This window comes from Neomonachus schauinslandi, chromosome 10 (genome assembly GCF_002201575.2).
Source record: "Neomonachus schauinslandi chromosome 10, ASM220157v2, whole genome shotgun sequence".
NCBI lineage: Eukaryota > Metazoa > Chordata > Mammalia > Carnivora > Phocidae > Neomonachus > Neomonachus schauinslandi.
This window is the reverse complement of record NC_058412.1, coordinates 94,914,562-94,929,883: the sequence shown is the minus strand read 5'-3', so window position 1 is coordinate 94,929,883 and position 15,322 is coordinate 94,914,562. Positions and strand designations below refer to the sequence as shown.

The 15,322-nt window shown below is 40.6% G+C and overlaps 1 protein-coding gene across 6 annotated transcripts in view; it reads right to left on the bottom strand.

Annotated features, from left to right (window-relative positions):
• Positions 1–14,475, bottom strand: part of DZANK1 (double zinc ribbon and ankyrin repeat domains 1) — a 58,887-nt gene extending 44,412 nt beyond the window's left edge. For 5 of the 6 annotated variants that reach the window (XM_044918525.1, XM_021700671.1, XM_044918526.1 and 2 more), the window contains exons 1-4: positions 14,367–14,475; positions 9,789–9,942; positions 2,045–2,159; positions 559–655 (exon numbers count right to left, since the gene is read on the bottom strand). In XM_044918525.1, coding sequence (XP_044774460.1) covers positions 559–655; positions 2,045–2,159; positions 9,789–9,942; positions 14,367–14,475 — 475 coding nt within the window. Of the gene's footprint in view, positions 1–558; positions 656–2,044; positions 2,160–9,788; positions 9,943–14,366 lie in introns of those variants that run through there. The other variant, XM_044918528.1, reaches the window with a different exon arrangement.
• Between the last annotated feature and the right edge of the window lie 847 nt (positions 14,476–15,322).

The following is a 15,322-nucleotide window of genomic DNA, read 5'->3' as shown; positions in this document are numbered from 1 at the left end:
AGGCTGAGAAAATAGATAAATCCAATGGCAAGGTTAGCAGGAAACATTATTTCTCCCAAGGACACACTGTAGCTGTAAAATGTCATAACAGACCCCCCCCCTTCTTTGAGTGGCTACTGTTTCCACATTTATTTTTGTAGTTTCCAAGGTGAACAAAACCCTGGTTCCCTTTGCAATCCATACCTGATGGTGCCAGTTCACATGCAGCCCTGCTTTGCTTTGAGTCTGTCAAAACTCTGCTCTCATTTAAATTTCACCCAGACTCCACCTGTCCCCCAAGCCCTATAACCTTGTCTTTTCCTTTGTTTGGTGTGATGCCCCACGGTTCTTCTGCAGGGTGGTCTCCCTTGTTGCAACGAGTCAACAAATCTCACTTTGTTGGACTCCTTGATGATCCCTCTTGGTCTTAAGCTGTTAGCGAGGACAGCACTAAGATTATAACTTACTTTTCTATTCCAGTGTTTCTTATTCCAACCCTTCTGCAGACAAGAACACGAGCAGTGAACCTGTCTGGTTGTTTAGAATACTAAAATTTATCTTCATCCTTCCATGTCATACCTGCAGACTTTCTAAGGTTAACATTCCAATTCTGTTTATTTTCAGCATTCTTATATTTCTTCCATAGTTTTGATCCCACAAATCCATTTTTCAATTCCTAGGAATGAAGAGATCGCATATCAATCACTTGATTACACCCATTTGCAATGTGAAAATGAAAAGTTGCCAGGTAGAGACAATGTCATAGTGTGCCCTTCTTACTTGAAAGGGTTTACAATAGTTTTTACAAAATGACCTCTGTTTCACCTTACTCTGGAAACACACGGCTTTGTATCTGGGCCGCTTGGCTGGTAGTATGTCTGGTTGGTAGGCTCCACCAGTCAAGCAGCAGGCAGCAGGACACGAAGGCAGGATAGGATGTTACAGTCATGGGAGTCTGGGGAATAACAAAGGGACCACCAGATCCAGGAGGCAAATAAAAGGCGGGGTCAGACCAAGATAGGACTTAACCACACTACCTGCCAATGCACAGTCCTTATACTCTTCTCCATGGACTTTCTTCCCCATGGACTCAGTCCCTTATGCCTGATTCAAGCCTGAGCACCTACTGACCCAAGTAGGCTCAGCCTCTGCTGGATACCCCTGCCCATGGCAGATCCCTGTCCTGATCATACTTGAGCCCCACACTATGCCTGTACCCACTGCTCTGGTCCCGCATCCACTTCTGGACTCTGGTCCGTCCTTGGGCTAAAGGGATCCCCTCCCAAACTTCTGGTCATCCCCATCAAGACCTCCATGACTGAGACTTTTTGGTTGATTGCCTTACCATGAGCTAGCCCATCCTCTGGCCCTCGGATCTGTCTCACTGGTGCTCAAAGCCCAGGGACTGAAGTTTCAAACATCCTTGTAGATAAGTCTAGTTCATCCTCCAGAGAGGCAAGGCTTTGAGCTTTTCAGGGATGAAGATTTCAACATAATCAATGGCTATGGTCACAGAGGGTTTCTACTAGTCTGATGTATCTGTTCAACAAATATACACTCACTGCCCTCTCCAGCTTACCTCTGTGCAAGGCAATGAGTATGGCAGACATGCTCTCTGCCACCTTAGAACTTACCCTGCATGGGGAAGGTAGACGATGAGCAAAGTAATCACATATTCAAAGCACCATATAAAAGGAGAAGGCCTGAATGATGGGGGAGCAGTGATAGAACACAGCATACATAGTGTAGTTTGGCTGGAGAAATGTACAGGGGAGTCATAGAGCAAGAAAGGATGACTGAAGACAGAAACTGATCACTTTCTTCAATAGTAAGTGGGGGTCACTGAAGACAATGGAACATGGGCCATGATGCTGGGGAGGAATTTCTACTGTGCAGGATGGACTGACCAACAGGCAGGAAATCACTTTGCCATGGTGGCTACTGATCCCAGTTATAAGAACCAAGGAGCACAGGTGATGAAATGAAAGAGAAGATGGGAATCACTGAGAAAGAAGGAACCAAGAATGTGGTGACCATCTGAAAGTGTTACAGTTTCATTACTTGCCTGCTTGGAAGAATCTTTGAGAACATTTTCAACATGGTTTTCTGAAGAGACTGTATTTGGTGGCTCATAGCCCACCTGAAACACCTTTGTTACAATGCCACTCTGTCTGCAGTCCCTGAAAATTATTCAAAATAGAAAAAGTGTTACACGAAGCTTCAAAGAAAAGATGGCTATCTTGAATAACCACGCTGCCAGCCACACCACTTGATAAAAAACCAGGCCACTACCACCTTCAACCCCCACCACCACCCCACTCTGAGGCTCCTTGGTTGGTTTCCATAAATTACCATTTGGGCCCCTAGTTTGTTTATTTGTTTTTCTCTTCCCAAGCTTGAAATTCCTGCTCTTATGTTTTAAATTAACCAATAAAGAGTGAGACCAAGAGACCCTAAGCCCCCACCCTCAACCCCAATAAAAGCAGAACCCCAGGCCCATGAACTCTCTCTCACTCTCTCTACTGGTGACCTTGCTGTGTGGCCTCAGGTATGCTATGTAATTTCCAAGACCTGTAAGTAATAAACCTTGTCTCTGAGAGTTTCCTGGTGGTTCCTGCTGAGGATGTCTTGCAGCCATGATAAGAACCACAAGGGCCAGTCTAGCCACAACACTGGTTACTGATGGGCTGAGGCTGGCACACGATAGTCTTCATGTGGACATGTTTTCATTTCTCTTGAATAGATATACAGGAGAGGAATTGCTGGGTCATGTGGTATCTCTAACTTTTTAGAAACTGCTAAACTGTGGTTGCTCCATTTTACATTCCCACCAGCATTATCTGAAGGTTCCAGTTTCTCCACATACTCATCAACATTTGATATTGTCAGCCTTTTTTGATCACCTGTACTCTTGATTATGTTCTCTGTAGGCATTTGCTTGTGCTGTGTCCCTAGAGTATTGGGATATAGGCTTGGCTGTTGGAACACAGAATAAAAACAACAGTGGCTTAAACTAGAGAGAATCAAGAGGGTGTAATCAGCCCAGAGCTGGTACAGAGGTGCCATGGTGATGGGGGCATGGTGTCAAGTTTCCACCTTGTTGCTCCAGCTCTAGGACCTTGAACTTGTCTTCATGACCCAACATGGCTGGCCACATCCACATTCCAGCCAGCGGGAAACAGGGCCCACCTCTCCCCTTTAAGGGCACAATCCAGAAGTTGCACACATCACTTTCACATACATGTCACTGGCCACACCTGGTGATACGGCTCTTGCCAGTTGCAAGGAGGATTGGGAAATATCTTTCTTCCAGGCAACCATGTGTCTAGCTAAAAATCATGGGCTCTATTATTCTGGAAGAAGGGAAACACAGATACTGGGGGACAGCCACCAGCCTCCAATGGTCATAATGACCATACGTCAGATTTAATATTTTTAACTCTCATGTCCACTAATTTGTGTTGAAAGCTCACAGCTGGAACACAGGTGATTCTGTGTGAATTCTATTCTGCCCAGGCACTTAATTCTTTTTCCATTTCCATTCTCTTCTTTCTTTTGTGTTCTTTGTCTGCTTTGCTCTTATTGATTTTCATATTGGTCTCTGATACATTTCATGTTTCATTAGCCTTTCTTTTGCAATTTCTCAGATCTCTTACATGTCAGATTTTTAATATTTCTTAAAATTTTTGAAGCTTTAATAAGTGTCCTAAAATACTTAAAATTCTTTAAGTAAATATTTATAAATGCATAAACATCAATTCCAAAACAGTTGAGAAATGTTTAACATTAAGCAATAAGGAAGTTTCAAGCTACATTTCTAGAAGAAAAAAAATGATCAGGAATACACAATTCATCCCAATTGCCATTATCTATCAGTGTGTAACAATATTTAAACTGCATGTTCACTGGCTGGAGTGATTTATGGGTGGCTAAACTTTGGGGAAGCACACGTTTTGTTTTCCTTTTTTTTGTTCTTAATAACAAAACCAGTTTTACAGTTACAGAAATCTGGATGCAGATACAGATGATCTTTTAGATGAACTACTTACTTAACTCATTCACCTCAACATCTATCTCACCTAAATGTTCATCTTTGGTCCCAGGTCCCAGGTCTGTCATCCAAGATACAGTTGTCCTCCTTGCTAGCATACTTCCTAGACACCACAAACATCTCTATCCAGGGATCCTTTAATTCCTGGATAATTGTGGGGCTCCCTGAAATGTGCGCTTCTAGCCCCACCATCACACTGAGCAGAAGCCTGACTCCCATCCACTTGCTATACTCCTGGAAGGTACAGGTTGTCTCCCCAACCACATCTGGCCCCTTCCATGGGGACCCAGCCAGGGCTCTCACCCATGGACTTTGTTCCCTCCATGAGGAGCCCAGAAACTAGCTTCAACTGCCTGCTAAGTAGAAGGATTTCCTGATCGTGATATCAAAAAAGGCTTAAGTTTAGGGTTGGAGCTAGAAATCATACTCAGCCCAAATCTCATTTAAACACACATAAATTGGGGCGCCTGGGTGGCTCAGTTGGTTAAGCGACTGCCTTCGGCTCAGGTCATGATCCTGGAGTCCCGGGATCGAGTCCCGCATCGGGCTCCCTGCTCGGCAGGGAGTCTGCTTCTCCCTCTGACCCTCCTCCCTCTCATGCTCTCTGTCTCTCATTCTCTCTGTCTCAAATAAATAAATAAAATCTTTAAAAAATAAAAAAAATAAATAAATAAACACACATAAATTGGGGTGCCTGGGTGACTCAGTCTGCCTTCGGCTCAGGTCATGATCCCAGGGGCCTGGGATCGAGCCCGGCATCGGGCTCCCTGCTCCACAGGAAGCCTGCTTCTCCCTCTCCCACTCCCCCTGGTTGTGTTCCCTCTCTCGCTGTGTCTCTCTCTGTCAAATAAATAAATAAATCTTAAAATAAATAAATAAATAAATAAATAAATAAATAAATAAACACACATAAATTTTTGCTAGGATTGAAATCAGAGGCCTTAAATATATATATTTAGGAATAGCAATATAAGGTGCATTCGACATAAAAAAAGTTACATGTAGCTCTAGCCCCACAAAGATCACTATCCTCTCAATAAAACAGCAGAATTACTTGGATGATTGTTAAGAGTTAAGAAGCTGGATCTGTAAGAATTCTGCAACTTGTCCAGGCCAGGCTTTCTCAATCTACTGAGAACTACTGAAATTTTAGGCTGGATAATACTTTGTTGTGGAAGGCTATCCTGTGCTAAGATGACTAGCAACATGCTTGACCTCCCCCCAGGAGATGCCACTAGCACACTCCCACTTCCAGATGTGACAACCAAAAATGTTTCCAGACATGACCAAATGTCCCCTTTGGGGCAAAATTATGCCCAACTGAGAACTTCTGGTTTAGGAACATGAAGGGGTTAAGTAGAACCCACCTACTCATGCAGCCATAGATTTTTCAAATACAGGCATGCCCTTTGAGTTGGGTCACACAACAGCAACCGGTTAGCCCCTTTGTTAAGAATTAGAATAACAACAAACAACAATAATAACAGCTACTACACGTGCAATGCCAAGTGTATACTAAGTGTATTACCTCTGATATTCACAATGGCTGCCAACTAAGTTTTATTAACCTCATTTAACGAATGAGAAAACGGAGAATCACAACTTATTCAAGTTAATAAGTTCCTCTTATTCAGTGAGGAGCAAGAGAACTGGGATTAAAGTCCAGATCTGAAGGCCAACAAACTCCATCCTCTGTCCCACACTCCAAACTACCCCTCTCAAAGCAGTGCTCTTCTTGCCTTTGTTGCTGCTTATGGAGAGGACATCTGGATCTCTCCTCCACACATTATATACTGCATGGGGCTGCAGATGGATGCCCGTGAGATGGCCTGGTAACCTGCCAATCTGTTTATTAACCATTGTTGTAAAACTGGAAAGTCCCCCCATGAAAGAAAAATGATTGTTCTCAGGGGACTCTGACTCCCCCAGCTACCTACCTTCAGTTTGAGACAACTTTTACCTCAGCCCAGCTCAATTTATCTTGACCACCATATACGGTAATTGACAGAGAAGGGAGAACCATGCAAGTTCACTGTCAAAACACTATAAAATGATATCAAAGATAGGAAGTTCCTGACCATAAAGGTAGCTTTTAAAGAAACAAGACAGTTGTCAGAAAGTTTACAGACCCTGGACTGGACCATCAATATGGACCATCAAAACCCAACACCTGTGGTGTGTGGGTGGCTCAGTCGGTTAAACGTCTGACTCTTAATTCTCAGCTCAAGTCTTGACCTCAGGATTGTGAGTTCAAGCCCCGCACTGGGCTCTATGCTGGGGGTGGAGCCTACTTAAACAAGACAAGATAAAACAAAACAACCCCGACACCACTCCTGCTTGCTGAAATGTTCCCAAGTTCCCCACTCCTCCCGTTCATCTGTGTTCTTTACTGACCATGCTCTGATGTGAAAATTCATGTACATATGTTTGGACCCATGAAAGCACACATATGACAGTGTCCTTATTCCTTTTCTTTCATTCTAGAATATCAAACTTTAATAAAAATATATTTCAAAAAAAGTGGTATTGGTCAAATCTCTCTAAATGGAAACACCTTTTTCCCCCCCCATTAATGTGTCAGTTGCCACCCTTGGTTGCATATTGGAATCATCAGGACACTTTAAAAATACTGATGCCTGTGTCCCACCCCAAGACACTGTTATTTAGTTGGTCTGGAGTGTATGACCTGGGCCTGGAGATTCTGCAAAGCTCCCTGGGTGATTTCTGATAGGAACCTGTGGTAGATTGTTACAATCACAGTCCCTGAGGCATTATGTCTTTTATCTATCTGCATGCCCTGGTGCCCTTGTGCCCTTGCAGAATCCCCTCACACATTGACTTTGGGGTTGCCATGTGACTTGCTTTGGCCAGTGAAACATTAACAAGTATGACACAAGCAGAGACTAGAAAAACATCTGCATATCCAGGCTTGCCCTTTCTCTTACAGCTTTTGGAACTGAATGAAAAAATTCAGGTGACCCAGCTGGAGAACCAAGGCTCAGCCAACCGCCAGCACCAACCACCAGAAATGTGACTCAAGCTTTCTTAGACTCTCCAGCTCAAGGTGAGCCAAAAAACTGACTGCAGCCAGGTCAGGGACCTCAGGAAAGACCAGGAGAACAAGTACCCAGCTGAATGCACACCAAAATGCTGACAGAATAATGAGCAAATAAATGATTGTTCTTTTAAGACATTAAATGTCAGGGTGGTTGGTTATACAGCAATAGCCAACTGATTCAGCAGCCAAGGTTGAGAAGCACTGGTTACATAATAAGTTTGGAGATTCTTTATTATTTATATTTATTTATCACAAAAGCAAAGCTCACTGTTAAATTTTGGAAGCTACAAAAATTATCAACACAAACAACACAAACCATGACTGAATCACCAGAGGCAATGAATGCTAAAGTTGGGCTTGTTTGTTTGTTTTGTTTTCAAATGGCTTAATCATGAGAAGCAAACTAAAATCAAAGAGGGAGACAAACCCTAAGAGACTCTTAATCGTAGAAAACAAACTGAGGGTTGCTGGAGGGGAGGGGGATGGGAGATGGTAACTGGGTGATGGGCATTAAGGAGGGCACAGGATGTAATGAGCACTGGGTGTTATATAAGACTGATGAATCACTGAACTCTACCTCTGACACTAATGATATATTTTATGTTAATTAATTGAATTTAAATTAAAAAAATTTTTTTAAAAAGGAAAGCTTACAATAGAGAAGAATTACATGTTAGTACCTTTTGCAAACTGAGCTGGGACAGAAAGAGACTGGAGGGCTGCCCCTCAACTTGACCCCTTTGAAACAAAGACAGCCATAATGTCCCTGGCCATCTAGCTCAGGGAAGGGGGAGAGGGCTGGCTGCGTACAATGAGCACTCCTTGCCCACCACTCACTCACTCCTGGCCACCTCTGGTTGGTGCCCTTCTTCAGTTCTCTCCTAACACATTTTTAAGATTGATTTTATTTATTTATATATATATATATTTATTTATTTATTTAACAGAGGGGGAGAGAGAGAGAGAGCACAAGCAGGGGGAGCGGCAGGCAGAGGGAGAGGGAGAAGCAGGCTCCCCGCCAAGCAAGGAGCCCGACACAGGCTCGATGGAAGGACCCTGCGATCATGACCTGAGCCTCAGGCAGATGCTTAACTGACTGAGCCACCAGGCACCCCTGTCCTGACACATTTTTAAACAATGTCAAAATACTATAGTGCACTCATATATCCTAACTTGTTTTCACTTGTATCATATTTTCCCAAATTACTCAAAACTTCATGACCATAATTTTTCCTCTTAACATGTTAGTGGCCTTAACACTCTCATTTCAAAGCCTTTTCTCCTCATTAAGAAATTAATTACTGTAAGTACCTAGAAAAAGGCTTGAATGAAGCAGTATAATTTCCATAAAGAAAATTTATTGCATTTAAATACGTTTGTCACAAATGTATACAAGCACAAATCTTTCTGTCTTGAAGACTCAAAAACATTTTTGTATAAGTACTTTCCCTGAGCTGAGCATACCTGAACTCCTATCAGTGCTTTCAGAACAGACACTAAGTGGGCAAAGAGCAAGATGGTGAGAGGCATAAAGAAGGACCTTATTTTAGACTCTTTTGAAAACTGTACTAACTCCTCTGAATTACATAGTTAGTAATTATTACTTCATCTTACTACTACCTGCAAGTTATAAAAGGGCCTGCCTTACAGCCTTAGGCACGGAAGTCTTTTGCTTGTTAATTTTTAATAATTGAGATGACTTGTTTTGACAGAAGTGGTTTGGCAAGTGAAAAAAGCCAATTTTTTCCAATTTTTAATAAAGAATAATAATGTGTATGAGGATTTTTGTTTCATTTTTATTTTGTTCTTTTTTAAAACTTTCAAATGCCAAAGCTGTCATCTGTGTAGAATTTGTAGTTCTCCTCAAAAGCCATGCAGTAGTTCAGCCACCAGGGGGAGCCTGAAAGACATTTTTTTTTTTTTTTTTTTTTTTTTTTTAAGTACCTGCTCAAAGCCTGTTACTGGTTTGGGGCTTTAAGGTGTTCCAAAAATGTGGCTAAACCTGTCTTGCTGTGCAGAATAATTCCTCTATCACAGACACACAGACGTGCAAAGCACTTGGGTTTTTTTCTCTACAAACACACGGTTTCCAAGTTAAGTTGTGTTTCTATATTTGAAAACTACATGGTGGCTAACTGAACATAATAAAAAAAATAATAATAATTTTAAAAAAAGAGTCTCTGAAAATTAGAAAAAGTCATTGAGAAGAAAAGAAAGGACAAAGAAACGGATAAAGGAGCTAATGTCCAACAAATTAAATTGACAGTAGCCATGAAGACCGATTACGTCAATACAAAATACAATAGAGAATGATAGTAGTGGTTGTAGGTCATGTCCTGTGGAATAAAAGGACCATCCACTAAAACCAGTATTTTCTTCACAGCTGGATGAATCACTTCAAAGGTCCCAAACCCTAAAAAGGCTCTTCCTTCCCCAAATCCCAATGTGGAAGTCAGAAGAAAAACAGTCTTAATATACATTACACCTTATCAAGCTGTCCTCTCGTGATTTGTGCACTTTACAGTATACCCTGGAAAAAGACAAAGAAAACCCAAAAGTTATAGATATGTTGAAATTAAAATAACTTTGCCTTTAGTGCCCTTCTAATACAGTACTTGTTCTCATAGGAAGAAATAAATAAAATTAAAATGTAACATCATTATATTACCAATTATTTTCATCACCATGCTCTTAACTTACTTAGAGACTGCAACAGCTTTAACTTGTATTTTTCCATCAGGCAGAGTAATAGGCTTCGTATACTTAAATGTATTATTTTCACCATAACCAATTCTCTTTAGAAATTCAGGTTTGCTGCCATCCAGGGTATAATATATGTTGACATCAGGGGTGTCTGAAAAAACCAAAACAGGGTAACTGTAATTAACACTAAAGTAGCACAGTCTCTGTGGGTCAGTTAATTAATGAGATTTTTTATACATCATAGGAATGAATAACAATAACTAGCAATAAGTGAGTTCTTTCTCTGTGCCAGCCACTCTGCCTTGTATGAATTAGCTCAACGCATGTGTACAACCCTATGTGACAGGTCCCATTTTATACCCACTTTATAGATGAGGAAACGGAGTCCCAGAGGGGTTAAGAAGGTTGCTCAATAACAGCAGAGTTGTGGTTTCACTTTGGCTATGGATCCAGAGCCCATGCTCTTGAAACACGATGCTATTGTGCTGTTCCAATAACGCACTGAGGCAAGTAGAGCAGGGCTCCGTTTTAAGACTACAGCACTCATTTAGAAAGCAGAAGCTAATTTTTTATTTTATATTTTTTTAAGATTTTATTTATTTATTTATTTGTCATCCCTAATTTTTTATTTTTTGAGCATTGCTTCAGAAATGCTATTACTGGGGCGCCTGGGTGTCTCAGTCAGTTAAGCCTCCAACTCTTGATCTTGGCTTAGGTCTTGATCTCAGGGTTGTGAGTTCAGCCTACTTAAAAAAATGCTTTTTAAAAAGAAATGCTTTTAAGGGGCGCCTGGGTGGCTCCGTCGTTAAGCGTCTGCCTTTGGCTCCGGTCATGATCCCAGGGTCCTGGGATCGAGCCCCACATCAGGCTCTCTGCTCAGCAGGAAGCCTGCTTCTCCCTCTCCCACTCCCCCTGCTTGTGTTCCCTCTCTCTCTGTGTCTCTCTTTAAAAAAAAAAAAGAAAAAAGAAATGCTTTTATTATATTTTATTTGGGCTTGGTAAATGATTCCCACACTTCTTGGAAAATTTTAAAAGGTAATAAACTCATACAATTCAAGGTTCAAAATGTCAAAAAAGTTTGCTAAGAGAGGAGATCTTAAAAGTTCTTATCACAAGAAAGAAAACTGTTGGTGATAGATGGTAACTACATTAATTGTGGGGGTGACTTTGCAGTATATATAAATATCAAATTTATATGTATACAAATTTCATGTATACATGAAACTAACATAAAGTTATACATTAATTATATCTCAATTTTTTAAAAAGTCAAAAAAGGATATACAATTAAAACCCTCTCCCACCCCTGACATCAATCAGATGGCCAAAGGCAATCAATGGTGTCTTGAGTATCCTTCCAAAAATATTTTACATCCATACAAGCACGTATATATTCTTATTTTCCCCTCTTTTTTAATACAAATGGTGACATAACATATCCTGTTCCACACACTTCTTTTTTCATTGAACAATATTATCTTGGATAGTTTTCTATACTGGTATACAGGGTGTCCTCACTCTTTGTTATGTCTGTATTGGGTTCTATCCCTATACAAATGAACCAATATTTAACCAATTCCCTACAGGTGAATATTTAGGCTCTTTTTCTTTTCCTTTCTTTCTTTTTTTTTTTGCCATCATAAGCACTGCAATGAATATCTTTGCAAGAAGTTCTTTTAATATCTGTAAAATATGCGGGGCACCTGGGTGGCTCAGTCATTAAGTGTCTGCCTTGCGCTCGGGTCATGATCCCGGGGTCCTGGGATCGAGCCCCGCATCGGGCTCCCTGCTCAGCGGGAAGCCTGCCTCTCCTTCTCCCACTCCCCCTGCTTGTGTTCCCTCTCTCGCTATGTCTCTCTCTGTCAAATAAATAAATAAAACCTTTAAAAAAAAATCTGTAAAATATGTAGAACTAGTATTGCTCAGTCAAAAGATATTTTAGCTAATATGGTCAAACTTCCCTTCACGGACACTGAAACAATTTACATTGTTACCAGCAATGCATGAAAGTGCATGTTCCCCCACACTCACCCCTATAGTATGGTATTAATTTTTCTTTTATTTTTGCCATCTCCTAGGTGTAAAAAAAAACTCATAGTTTTAGCTCACATTTCTTACATTTTTGAGTAAGATTCATTCATTCATTCAACAAATATTTATCAAGTACCTATTCTGTGCCAGACACTGTTCTAGGCACTGGGAAATACACCAGTGACCAAAGACCCGGCTCTCTGGGAGCCTCTTTTTAGGAAGGACACACAAACAGTAAACAAAACAAACAAACAGGTATATACATGATATCAAGTGGTAATTAAATGCCATGGAGTAAATAAAGCAGGGGATAAGGTCTGCTCAGCTAGTAGGTAAAGGGATGGGTAGATGTATATTCCCCTATGTTTAAAATACATTTATATTTCCTTTCCTATAAAATGTCCTTTCACATCTTTTGCCCACTTTTCTATTGGGTTACTATTATTTTTGGTATTGAATTGTAGAACCTATTTATTTATCTATTTATTTATTTATTTAAAAGATTTTATTTATTTATTTGAGAGTGCAAGTGCACAAGAGTGGAGGTAGGGGCAGAGGGCGAGGAGAAGCAGACTCCCTGCTGAGCGTGGAGCCCCACTCTGGGCTCGATCCCAGACACCAACTGAGCCACCCAGGTGCCCGGAACCTCTTTATTTATTAAACATTTTAAATATTAGGCAATTTGGATACTTTATCATTCATATCATCATTTGTCAATAATAATCCACCTTCTCCCAAGAGTTATGGGCATATTCATTAAAATTTGTATTCTGGTTTGAGAATTTTAAAAAATAATACTAGCTTTTAAGATAAAGGGAGATATAGTATATTACACAATATTCTTAGCTGGGGTCTAAGCACAGGGGTCACCAGATTTATAGATAAATAGATTTTACACATTAACTATCAAATATATAATTGGGGGGCGCCTGGGTGGCTCAATGGTTAAGTGTCTGCCTTCGGCTCAGGTCGTGATCCCAGGGTTGTGGGATCAAGTCCCACATTGGGCTCCCTGCTCAGCGGGGAGCCTGCTTCTCCCTCTCCCTCTGCTGCTCTCCCTGCTTGTGCTCTCTCGCTCTCTCTGTCAAATAAATAAATAGAATCTTTAAAAATATATATATATAATTGGAATTTCAAAGTCTTTTTATTTTTTTTATTTTTTATTTTTAAAGATTTTATTTGACAGAGAGAGACACAGCGAGAGAGAGAACACAAGCAGGGGGAGTGGGAGAGGGAGAATCAGGCTTCCTGCGGAGCAGAGAGCCCGATGTGGAGCTCGATCCCAGGACCCTGGGATCATGACCTGAGCTGAAGGCAGACGCTTAACGACTGAGCCACCCAGGCACCCCTCAAAGTCTTTTTAAACAAGTATTTGTTCATATGTTTTATCTACAAAGCTTTCCTGGGGCACCAAGCTGGCTCAGTCAGTAGAGCATGCGACTCTTGATCTCAGGGTCATTAGTTCGAGCCCCACATTGGGCACAGAGATTAAGAAAAAAAAAAGCTTTCTCTTCTCCTTATGTTAACTATATATATACATGTTGTCTACAAATGTATATCAAATGTATACATTTTGATATACAAATATCAAATACAAAATGATTTGATATTTATATATACTACAAAGTCACCCCCACAATTAATGTAGTTACCATCTATCACCAACAGTTTTTTTTCTTGTGATAAGAACTTTTAAGATCTCCTCTCTTAGGGCGTCTGGGTGGCTCAGTTGGTTAAGCGACTGCCTTCGGCTCAGGTCATGATCCTGGAGTCCCCCTGGATCGAGTCCCGCATCGGGCTTCCTGCTCGGCAGGGAGTCTGCTTCGTCCTCTGACCCTATCCCCTCTCAGGTGTTCTCTCTCTCTCAAATAAATAAATAAAATCTTTAAAAAAAAAAAAAAGATCTCCTCTCTTAGTGTATATATATATATATATATATATATATATATATACACTCCTGTCATTACCAGGATATGTATTCACTGCTTTCTTTCTGTAATAATAGTTAAGATTTATTTTGGCATTACTATGTGCCAGACACTGCGTACCTCACATAACATGTCAACTCATTTAATTCTCACAGTGGCTCTAAATGGCAGACAGTATTCTCACTAACAAAAAACTGAGACTCAGAAAGGCTAAGTAATGTATCGCTAGAAGTTGTCAAAAGCAGGATTTAATCTCCAGCATGTCTGACTGGAAAGCCTTTGTTAGTAGGTCAAATTACTATCCCAGCAAAATAACAAGAATCCTGGGATAGCGCAGGGAAGAACCGGGACATCTTACCTTGGCTAATGTGAGTCAAGGCATTGCTGCAACTGTCTACTGTTACAAATGAGAAGTTAGTCAAAGCCAACCACTTTAATCCAAATATATACCACTCTATAAACCACCAAGTACAACCCTGTTTCAAATTTTGGAGCTTTTACAAAATTCCCAAGGCCTAATTATAGAAAGCATGCAAAGTGATAAATCAACAACCCGATGAACATTAAGAGTATGGCAAGGTTATTTTACATGCTTTCAAGTACATTTGATTCTTACCAGATTTCATTTCCAAAAGTGTATTGTTATCAATTTCATGGTTGGCTTTTCCGGGGGGAGGCACTCGCAATGGTATGATCTGAGGAACACACACTGAGCCTGCAGTCATTTTCCCTCCTTACATTAAAAAAAGTGGATGAAAATAAATTCCAATGGGCACCTTTTTGAACACAAAAGTTGAAGAGAAGTGCTTTGTTTAAATACAGCAAAACTAGTAAAAACTAAGAGAATGCCACCAAAAACATTATTTTTAATTCAAATAATTATCATTTCAGCTGCATTTTTGCTGTTGAGGTCTTGTGTGGGATTTTGATTATCTAAATACTTACCTCACATCTGGGAAAAGAGCATGAACAAATGGGATGGGGAAATGACATTATTTTAAATGAACAAATTAGATGAATACAATAGTCCCCCCCCCTTATCCATGGGGGAAATGTTCAAGACCCCCAGTGGATGCCTGAAACTACAGATAGTGCCAAACCCTATATGTACTGTTTTTTCCTATACATATATACCTATGATAAAGTTTAATTTATTAAATTAGGCCCAGTAAGAGATTAACAACAACAATAATAAAATAGAACAATTACAACAGCATACTATAATAAAAGTTATGCGAATGTGGTCTCTCTCAAAATATCTTTTTTTTTTTTTTTTTTAAGATTTTATTTATTTGACAGGGAGAGACACAGCGAGAGAGGGAACACAAGCAGGGGGAGTGGGAGAGGGAGAAGCAGGCTGCCCACGGAGCAGGGAGCCCGATGTGGGGCTCGATCCCAGGACCCTGGGATCATGACCTGAGCCGAAGGCAGACGCTTAACGACTGAGCCACCCAGGCGCCCACTCTCAAAATATCTTATTGTACTGTACTCACCCTTCTTGTGATGATGGGAGATGATCAAATGCCTACATGATGAGATGAAGTGAGGCGAATGATCTAGTCACTGTGATGT